An 11433-nucleotide genomic window follows, 5' to 3' on the forward strand; every position below is an offset into this window, starting at 1 on the left:
TGAAGAAGCCACGTGGGGCACATTTCCTTCTCTTTCACAGCCGCCTTGTTTCCAATTTGGAGGGGGGAAGAAATCCACGTTTTTCCTCCCTCTGCATGGATTCCCCCCCCCAATTGGAAACGTGGCTGTGAAAGAGAAAGGAATGCGCCCCGTGTGGCTTCTTCAAACAGGTGAAGAAGGAACAGGAGGCGAGGATTCATTGGACAAGCCCACGGGCGCGCACTGCTCTCTCCTCTGACCTCTCGCCTTGTTTCCAATGAAGGGGGTGGGAAATCCATGCAATTTCCCCTCTCTGCATGGATTCCCCATCACCTTCATTGGAAATGAGGCGGCTATGAAAGAGAAGAGGGCAGTGCATGCCACGTGGGCTTGTCAGGGCCTCCGGAAGAACGAGTATGCTAAGGCACGCTAAATTTCACCAACCGGTACACCTGTACCAGTCCATACCGGCTAAAACCCACCCCTGGCCTGTAGATATTTTCACAGACCTCTTTTTGACTCGCGCAGGTTTTCAATGGAAGGCAGGTTGGTAGCAATTGCTTTTTCTGCAGTTCTAATTATCTGTTGAGCTCTTTGGGCAAAATAGCAATGGGCTCCTCCACCTCTGGGACAACTGACTATTACATTTGATTAATAGTCTGGCTACAACTTTAATGAAGTGAAAGTCAAACATTTCTAATCGTCATCATATGTTAAAGTGAACAAGGTAAACTGTGGTGATAACCTTTGTCAGATTACCATCAATGTATATGATTCTGAGAGGAGGAAGGTCACAATCAGGGATCCCATGATCAATGACTACTAATCTTGATGACAGTTTGCTATTTGTGCCGCCATGAGTGGCATGTCTTAAATACAAGCTGTAAAGAAGCAGCAGTGAAAGAAAACTATTGATCTGACCAAATGCAGTTTCTCCTGTACTGCTATGTTAGAATGTTAGTTGTCATACAGAGAAGATGGAGTGTTGGGCCTGTGCCTTTGAATCTGCATTAAATGGAATTTGTCATACCCTAATCTCATTTCATACAGACATGTAGCTTTGATTGCAGGAATCATCTAACAGAGAGCCAGTCTGGTGTAGTGGTTAAGGCATCAGGCTAGAAACTGAGAAACCCTAAGTTCTAATCCTGTTTTAGGTACAAACTCAATCACTTTCTCAATCCTGGGAAGGAGGCAAGAACAGACCACTTCAGAAAAACCTTGCCAAGAAAACTGCAAAGATTTGTCCAGGCAGCCTCTGAGGATTGAACAGAAGTGGGGAGGGGAAATCATCTATCTAAGAAGAAGATTGCTTAGTGACAGAATGGCTCTAGGTTGGAAGTTGTAAAAATAGCAGGAAAAAGTTTGTGGTTTGATTGACAGCCATTAAAAAAAGATGACAATAGCATTTGTGTTTGTACAATATGACAAATTGAAGGCAAGCAGAAGGAAACTCAGGTTGGGTTGGGGATAGGATGGGGATATTATATAAACTGTTTACTACAGCTCTTTCATGTCACCGAGGTTTAGCAGATATCTGATCAATATGGATAGATAGAATGGTTTCTTCTTGAGACACTGGAGTTTTAGCGCCTTTTGCATGGCTCTTGTCCCAGAGACTTGCTAAATTGCAAATGATTGTGTTGAATACATGATCACTACAATTTCAATATGTGGATAGCATATTCCAGAAGACATTATTTCCTTGGAACATTCAAAAGACTTATAAGAAAATCTGAAAACCTCTCCCTAGCTGTTCCTTAGCAAGGTTGGCACCATAGCATAATGCTGGGGGGGGGGGGGGACATTGATAACACTTTTTATGTAATTTGGTATCTGGATAACTTGTTACAGTGACACAGTGTGAGTCCTTTTCTTCTATTGAATATGATATGATATCATTTTATCAGGGATATCAGGGAAGACTTGATTCTCCTGAATATAATCCTGTGGCCTTGGATTTATACTAAAATTTATAGATTAATTTGCCAATGCAGCACCATATTTCAGTGATGTTTGTTGGAAAGCTTCTTAGACTTAGAATAACTTTATTGTCACTTTGAATGTACACTAATCAGCATACATTACAATGAAATGACGTTGCATACAGCTCTCAAAGGGTCTCCATCTCTAATATAAACAAACATAACAAAGTAAATAAATAAATAAATACAAAATTGTTGTGACTCAGCAGAAGTTTGCTGTGAGTTGAGTCGGGATGCAGGAATAACAATGCAGCTGGGGCTCGTTAGTGTGGTCTTCTGGAGATAAAAGGACTGATGGTGCCACGCCCTGGTTGCAGAAGTCAACGTTCATCGTTCGTTCGTGGTTCATCGTGCATCGGTCGTGGTTTGTTTGTGAGAGGCACTTGGATAAGTGATTTGCTTTCTGTAACCCTGATTCAAAGAGACACTTGGAGACGTGATTTGTTTTCTTTCTGTACACCTGGTGTTGCCGTAAGAGATCTTTGTTTTTGCATTCTGTTATCTTCTTGCCCGAGACTTTATTTATGTTTAATTTTGGGCTCGCAGCCAGTGGAAGCCAGGACTGATAAAGTTATTTCCTTTTAAGTCTGTCTGCCTGTCGTCTTTGAACGAGCGAAGGAGGGGGGTCAGAACAGAAAATTATTTGTGTACCCACATATATTATATGACACAGAGAAACAACACAGTATAGTTCAGATGTGTGTCTGTTTTATACAGATAAAGTAGAATTCTAGCGTACATATCGGGGGCAGCTGGATATTTCATTTCAGTCCTCCTTGGCTGCATTATTTGTCTAAACACCAAACTGGGAATGACACTCCTTTGGTAACTATATTTATTTTGCCAGCGATTAGCCCATGCATTCATTGGGAGATTTGAGGTAGATGATTTGCTGAGAGAGTGGAAATTCCATCATGTATTTTGCCCACTGGCTAAATACAGCTTTTACAACTGAGTACAGTAGTAAATTACAGGTTCCCTTCCCATCAGCTCTAAAATAGTAAATTACTTCTCAGCAGCTTCTTAGATATAATTAATCATCCCACTCCTTCACCATAGATGTGCGTCTTAATTTAGATCTCAAATAAATCTTTTTCCACCCAAAAGCTTCATAGCCAACGTAGAGCAATTTTTTACTCCACAGGAATCGCGTTTCCACCGCTCCCAACATCACATTCCCTTGTCTTTTGCAAAATAATAAAAAAAGTATTAGAAAACCAGTACAGTACATAAAAATCAACAAAGGATAAAAATCAAGGTGAAGGGAGAAAGTAGGGAAGAGTCTTAAAAACTCACCTGTATGTCGAGATCATTGCATTCTCCTGTCATTGAGAGATCAGTATCAAGGTATTCATCAGATTTGTTCGCAGGAGCCGAGGTGGCGCAGTGGTTAGGGTGCAGTATTGCAGGCCACTTCAGCTGACTGTTATCTGCAGTTCAGCGGTTCTAATCTCGCCAGCTCAAGGTTGACTCAGCCTTCCATCCTTCCGAGGTGGGTAAAATGAGGACCCGGATTGTTGGGGGCAATATGTTGACTCTGTAAACCGCTTAGAGAGGGCTGAAAGCTCTATGAAGCGGTATATAAGTCTAACTGCTATTGCTATTGCTATTGTTCTACATCCCCATGAGGCTTAATGAACAGAATGAATCTATTTTCATTTCTGAACAAAAGGAAAATTAACCATGTATAAGTATTTAAAGAATTTGAAATAAATGGCAAAAATTGAAATAATTTTTTTAGCCAAGTTAGTTATACATGAATTAAGGGTCCAGGCAAGTTTAGAATATTGAAATTTTACTATAAGGTTTTGGAACTAACTATATAAAATAGCCACTCAGAGCAGTGGTGGTTTTCCATTATTTTTACGACTGTTTTGCTCGTGGATATGCGTGTGCTTGCGCAAGTGTCTGGGCGGGTCAGCGGAGCCTCCCACCACCACTACTACTGGTTTGCTCAATCTGGGCTGAACCGGTAGCAACCCACCTCTGACCCAGAGTCATCTGGTTGAATTGGGTGGCGATAGAAACTGAAAAAATAAATAAAATAAAAATAGGAGTTCTGGTTTGGTCTAGTGGTTAAGGCATCAAGTTAGAAACTTGGTGAGCTTTAGTTCTACCTTAAGGACAAAGCCAACTTTCAAACCTTGGACTAGTCACTTTCTCTTTGCTGTAAGAAAGAAGCAAAGGCAAACCATAGTGCAAAGCTGTAGAAGATCTTTTTTTTTTAATTCTCCAAAAAAGCAAACACACGAGAAGCTGAGGTTGTCAATTATAGATTAAACGCCAGATTCCATGCTTCAGTCAGAATAGCATTCATACTGAGATAATATCCATGAAGGAGAAAATAATTGATATTGAGAACTTGAATTGCAAGAGAGTAGAAAGTGCCTTGGGCTGCTGGCAGATGGCCAGTAACAATAGCATTCCAAATATCTCATGAAATTTGAGAGCTTTCTATAGGCACTTTGAACCTTACAGGTTGCTAAATCTATTGCCATAACCATCTGATTTTCTTTGATTGTATGTTTGCAAATGTAGTCTAAGATCCTGAGCAAAAGAAAAGGGGGGGGCCTCTCAGCCACACCAGAGGTCATCAGCATCACCGCAATTTGGGAGTCCTCCTGGATCCTCAGCTGACGTTAGAACACCATCTGTCAGCTGTGACCAGGGGGGCTTTTGCCCAGGTTCGCCTGGTGCACCAGTTGCAGCCCTACCTGGACCGGGAGGCACTTCAAATGGTCACTCATGCCCTCGTCACCTCAAGACTGGATTACTGTAACGCGCTCTACATGGGGCTGCTCCTGAAGAGTATTCGAAGACTGCAGTTGGTCCAGAATGCAGCCGCGCGAGCGATATTGGGTGTACCTAGATACACCCATGTTACACCTATCCTCCGCGAGCTGCACTGGCTCCCCATTGGTCTCCGGATGCGCTTCAAGGTGCTAGTCGTTACTTTTAAAGCCCTACATGGTTTAGGACCTGGCTACCTGAGAGACCGCCTCCTGCCACTTATCTCCCAACGACCAACAAGATCGCACAGGTTGGGCCTCCTCCGGGTGCCGTCGACCGGACAATGCCGGCTGGCGGCCCCCTGGGGGAGGGCCTTCTCTGTAGCTGTGCTGGCCCTGTGGAACGATCTACCCGTAGATCCGGACCCTTACCACTCTCCCGGCCTTTCATAAAGCCACCAAGACCTGGCATGATATGGAATTTTAATAATTGTATCTTATTTTTTAACTTTTAAATGTTTCTTTTTACCTTGCCTGTAAGCCGCCCAGAGTCCCAAGGGAGTGGGTGGCATACAAATCTTATTAAAAAAAAAAGAATCAGAAACTAAGATTGAGGCTATTTTTCTGGAACGTTTATTTCTGATTGCAGTGCTAATGAGGCAGGACTTTTCAGCTACACTTAGCTCCCTTAAAGAAATGCACTGCAAACATGTCTCCCTTGATTGGGGGCAAGTCTGCTTACCTTAGACCTGGTACCTGAGCTTAGGAACCAACATACCAGAGGTGGGTTCCTACCAGTTTGCACCTATTCGGTAGAACTGGTTTGTCAAATCTACCGAACCGGTTAGAAGAAGTTCCACCAGTGGACCCGGAAAGCAGGCCACACCTACAGAGGAGGTTCCAAATTTTTTTGAAACCCACCACTGGTCCTTGGATATGATTATTCTACACTATCATGCTCATATTTATAAAACTCAGGGCCTCTGGGAAAGGTAAGGATGACGACTGCGTTTGTGGTGCAATCAGAACATTGCATGTGTTGAAGTTGTTTTAACGCAAACCAAAGATGCCTTTAAAAAAACAAGTTTGCATCATATTCTTATGCATGCCAGTGCTGTGTGTGAGATAATTTAAGGTGGTTCTGGCAAGTGTCGTCGGCATCTTCATATCCGGTCACACGGGCGGCAAGCCACTCCCATCCAGTCACATGGGCGGCAAGCCACTCCCACAAAGGAGGCCACACCCACAGAGTAGGTTCAAACAATTTTTGAAACCCACCACTGCAACAGAGGCTTAAGAGAGGATGGGATCTGAGAGCTGCTGGACACCAAGTAAGAATGATAAATTTGATCCTTGGGTTACAGTTATGGCATAGTGACAAAAATGTGCCCCGTTTAACTGCTATCAAATCATTATTATTAAGAGAAAATGCTAGCATATGGTTGGATGCAGAGGACAAGGACCTCTGTCTAGTAGCAGACTGATTCTTGAAGTATGCTCTTCCGTCACTTTAAGCCTCCACTCCTTTTTTATGATTTCAAATAGCAGAAGGCCTTTTCCTTTACTTCAGATCTTGAAGCTAGGGAGCAAGTTGGATAACTACATGGGGCAGCCCTTGAAGAGCATTCGGAGACTTCAGCTCGTCCAGAATGCAGCCGCGTGGGCGATTGTGGGTGCACCTCGGTACACCCACGTTACACCTATCCTCCGCGAGCTGCACTGGTTACCGATTGGTCTCTGGATACGCTTCAAGGTGCTAGTCGTCACTTATAAAGCCCTTCATGGTATTGGACCTGGGTACTTGAGAGACCGCCTGCTGCTAATTACCTCCCAAAGACCCATTAGATCACACAGATTAGGCCTCCTCCGGGTTCCGTCTACTAGCCAATGTCATCTGGCCACGACCCGGGGGAGGGCCTTCTCTGTGGCAGCTCCGGCCCTTTGGAACGAGCTCCCCACAGAGATTCAGACCCTCACCTCTCTCCAGGCCTTCCGAAAAGCCGTTAAAACCTGGCTGTGTCGGCAGGCCTGGGGTCGATGAGTTCCCTTCCCCTCTCGAATCGTGTGGCTGTTGGTTTGTTTTATATGCCTTGTATTTTTTGTGTAGTTTTTGTGTTTCCCTTCTCCTCCTTGGGTTTGTGCGCTGCCCTGAGTCCCGTTGGGAATAGGGCAGCGTATAAATAAAATGAAACTCGAAACTAATAATAAGAAAAGTAGAGCAAAAAAAGTAGCAGCATTCCTGGGTGTGCAATAGAGTACAGTGGCAAACAATATACCATCTCACCAATTGCTGTACCTGAAGGATATAGAAAAGTCTGTGGGGTTTTTTTGGGGGGGAAATGTCCCCACTAAATTCATTAAATTAAATGAAAAAGTTAAAGAAGTTACTCTGCCCTTATTATGCCAAGGTAACACTAGAGGGAGCCCTTGTTTTATAACAGCAATTGGTATCAGGATTGCCATCTCTAAGCAATGCAATTTTAAAAGGCGATAGTGCATGATTGCACCACTTATCAATGACAATCATGGCAGTCCTGGTTGTCACTGTAGCCCCAAGACATGCAGGTTATTAAGTGTGAGGGGTCTTCCATGCGTCTGCCACAGCAGGGGTCATGCCTAATGCAATAAAAAGATATCCCAATGAGAGCTAAGTGGTTGAAATAAGTTTTCCTGAAGTTATTCAACAAACTCTAAAAGACTTTTTTCAAAAGAAAAAATAAATAAAAGAAGCATGCATGTTATAGGTGTAAACTCCTTGTTGATATAATTCTTCCTTCCCTACCTGCCTTTTACATTTTAAGTAGAAAGGTGGTCATCTTCTTCTTCTTCTTCTTCTTCCTCCTCCTCCTCCTCCTCCTCCTCTTCCTCTTCCGCCTCCTCCTCCTCATCTTCTTCTTCTTCTTCTTTTTCCTCCTCCTCCCTCCTCCTTCTTCTTCTCCTCCTCTTCCTTTTTCTCCTTCTTCTCCCCTCTCCTCCTCCTTCTTCTTCTCCTTCTTCTCCCTTCTCCTTCTCCTTCTCCTCCTCCTTCTCCCTCTTCCTCCTCCCCTCTTCCATCTTCCTCCTCCTTCTCCTTCCTTCCTTTCTTCTTCTTCTCCTTCTTCTTCTCCCTTCAACTTCTCCTTCTCCTTCTTTTCCCTCCTCCTCCTATTTCCTCCTCCTCCCCCTTCTCCTTCCTTCTTCTTCTTCTTTCTTCTCCCTTCTCCTTCTTCTCCTCCTCTTCCCTCTTCTTCCTCCTCCTCCTTTTCCTCCTTCACTGCCCCCTTCTCCTCCTTCCTCCTTTCTTCTTCATCTCCTTCTCCTTCGTCTCCCTTCTCCTTTTTCTTCTACTTCTCCCTCCTCCTCCTCCTCCTCCTCCTTCTTCTTCTTCCTCCTCCTCCTCTTCCTCTTCCTCCTCCTCCTCCTCCTCCTCTTCTTCTCCTTCTTCTTTTTCCTCCTCCTCCTCCTCCTCCTCCTCCTCCTCCTCCTCCTCCTCCTCCTCCTCCTCCTCCTCCTCCTCCTCCTCCTCCTCCTCTATTGAAGCAGAAGTTTATAACTACAAGCCAAACTTTGACAACGATGACATAGGAATTATTGCAACTTGGAATAAAGCAAGTACAGTAAATTAATGGATGAAATGAAAGAGAAAAACATAGCCCACGTCGAATTTCAGATCACAAATGCAGCAAGTACATATGGAAAGCAAGTAATAACTATCGTTTCAGACTGAGGAAGCAGGTTGGTGTGGAAATCTCCCTCTGACTTCTTAGCCACTCTGTGGCTGTTTCTGTTTTTCACTTTAAAAATGCACTCGATCTTCTGTCACATTTAATAATTTTTTGGTTTTAAAATATTTACTCGGTGTTACCTAAAATCATGTATGATTTTTTCTAGAAATTATTTTCAATATGGACTTATTTTTTATTTTTCCTTTTAATTAAAAAAATTATAAACAATTTGATTTTGTTTTCATTACCTTTCTGGGTCGGTATTTTTTCCATGTCATCCATAGTATTCTATGACATAATGGAGAAACAAATAATATACAACAGAAAAGACCAAAAAACAAACAATTAGGAAGTAAAAAAAAAAAAAAAGAGAAGGAAGTAGAAAGAAAAGAAAAAAAAACAGAAATATCTAATTTGGGAACTAATGGAAAGAAATACATTTTAAATTATTCCTTACTATGGTCATGGACCAGGGACGTGCAGTCACTAGAGGCGGGGGAGGCGTGGCCTCACCAGTCATGAGGAAAAGGAAAGAATTTAAAGAATTTTTTAAAAAATAATTAAAGCCAAGGTAGTTGCTATCAGATTCTAAGTCACAGTGACTTGGAACAGTGCTTAGTGTTAACTATAGGAGGAGGCCAGAGAACTAGGGGCCTCTTTTGCATAAGGAATTTTTCGCCTTTTAAGAGTTAACCAAGGGTTAAAAAGCAAAGAATTCCTTATGCAAAGGAGGCACGTGTTCTCTTGCCTCCTGCAGAGGGCATTTTTAGAGGCTTTTTATAGTTCTCTGGGAGCAATTATATATAGCAGCAGTAGACTTATATACCGCTTCATAGGCCTTTCAGGCCTCTCTAAGCGGTTACAGAGAGTCAGCATATTGCCCCCAACAATCTGGGTCCTCATTTTACCCACCTCGGATATAAGCCCAGCTTCACTGAAAAGGCAACATGATTCACCTGCAATCAAAGGCTCCGATCGGAAGGCAGCAGGGGAAGAGGGGGGGGTATGGCAGAGGAGCTGCTTTCAAGCCTTTGGAAAATATATCCAATCCAACTTCTGTGCTTGTTTGAGAGTGAGAGAGCGAGTGAGAGAAGGAGCCAATTTCTCTGTGTGCGTGTGTCTGTTTGAGAGAGGGGGGAGGGAGGGAGGAAGGAGGGGGAGGGAGAAGAAAAAGAATGGGAAAACTTATTTTGCAAGGGGGGAAAATGCTGTCGCTTTAAATCAGAACTGAGCATGCCTAGCTGTGGAATTCTTGGAGTTGAAGTCCACAGTCTAAAAAGCTGCCTCACCAGCCATAAAAACTCATCGCACGTCACTGTCATGGACCAACATGACAAATGTCAGTACAGATTTTATTTAACTCAGTTACTATTTGTTCAGGCACATTTGTTACCAATAACACTTGCTGAACATATAAAAGCATATTTTAAAAGTCTCTTGAAACACTAGTTCCAGAGGTGGGTTTCTACCAGTACGCACCTATTCGGTAGAACCGGTTCATCAAATCTACCTAACCGGTTAGAAGAGGTTCCACCAGTGGACCCGGAAAGCAGGCCACACCTACAGAAGAGGTTCCAAAATTTTTTGAAACCCACCACTGGTCCTTGGATATGATTATTCTACACTATCATGCTCATATTTATAAAACTCAGTGCCTCTGTGAAAGGTAAGGATGACTACTGCGTTTGTGGTGCAATCAGAACATTGCATGTGTCGAAGTTGTTTTAACGCAAACCAAAGATGCCTTTTAAAAAACAAGTTTACATCACATTCTTATGCATGCCAGTGCTGTGTGTGAGGTAATTTAAGGTGGTTCTGACAAGTGTCGTCGGCATCTTCATATCCGGCCACATGGGCGGCAAGCCACTCCCATCCGGTCACATGGGTGGCAAGCCACTCCCACAAAGGAGGCCACACCCACAGAGTAGGTTCAAACAATTTTTGAAACCCACCACTGACTAGTTCCATCTTGTAAATGAACAAACATGTAACTTTTGTACACTAACATTTTCTAACATATTTGACACAGTTATTTTGTTTGAGAAGTGCAGGAAAAAAGCTATGCTCATAGCTACAAAGGCAAATTACAGTTCTGTTCTCACTATTTAAAGGTGCCTTAATCAAAGGAACGAGATGTTCAGATTTCCAACGTGGAAATAAGTCTGAGGGCACCTCGGAGAGGTTCTCTTCTTGACTTGGGTCCCAGGCTTAACTCCTAAAAATTTAGGTGGGAATACAGTGACACCTTGTGGTAGATATAGAGCACCATTTTATTCCTATAGGCTGAGGAAAAGATCAAAAGTCTACCACTTTCTGCATTGACGGTGGTAATCTTTCATTGCTCCTCCTGGAACTGGCCTTCTAGCAGATGCATTCCTTTTTATCCTGCTTGTCTTACTTAAACATAATACTGAAAATAGAACATCAAAGATAGGAACTTCATCTTTCTTGCTATTGGAGAATTCTACTTCCGAAACAATCTTTTGAAAAATTTTGTTGCAGAAGTGACAGGTGTGTGTGTCTCTTGCTTCAGTAGTGATAATGGAAAAATCATACCCTCCGCTAATGTGGCCTCCCACAGTGTCAGGGAAAGCAACCTATAGTCCCAGGAGCACAGACACCTACTGCCTCTTCTTTTTTTAGCCATTAAGGGCTTCTTGTGATTATGTCAGCTCCTCTCCATTAATTAATTAGGAAAGAAAGACCACGAGACCTCCATGTGTGGAAAATCAAATGTACTTTTACTAATTAAGAATGGTTAAAAGGCAAAGCGTAGCGAAGTCTGATTAATTAGGCGCGAAAGCAATTGATATATAGAATAGCCCATTCCCCACCCCTAGGCATCATAGTCCCAGTCCAATCATAAGTCCTTCCAAATGTCAGGTGCAAGATAACTTCAAAAGGCATCACGAAGATGGAATGTCGGTGCCGTTAGACCTGGCGGGAAACACCCACGCATGCGTAGTCCGATCAGTCGTGAAACTCCAGAACCTTCCACCAGCACAATGAGTAACCCCTCCCAAACACCATGCCCCC

At 43.1% G+C, this 11433-nt stretch overlaps 1 protein-coding gene across 1 annotated transcript in view; it reads right to left on the reverse strand.

The window, feature by feature from the left end:
* Positions 1-11433, reverse strand: part of LOC116514961 (olfactomedin-like protein 2B) — a 52676-nt gene that overhangs the window by 368 nt on the left and 40875 nt on the right. The window contains exon 7 of the mRNA XM_032226808.1: positions 3261-3286. Within this exon, the coding sequence (XP_032082699.1) occupies positions 3261-3286 (26 nt within the window). The remainder of the gene's footprint in view (positions 1-3260; positions 3287-11433) is intronic.

The sequence above is a fragment of the Thamnophis elegans genome, chromosome 11, assembly GCF_009769535.1.
Source record: "Thamnophis elegans isolate rThaEle1 chromosome 11, rThaEle1.pri, whole genome shotgun sequence".
Lineage (NCBI taxonomy): Eukaryota > Metazoa > Chordata > Lepidosauria > Squamata > Colubridae > Thamnophis > Thamnophis elegans.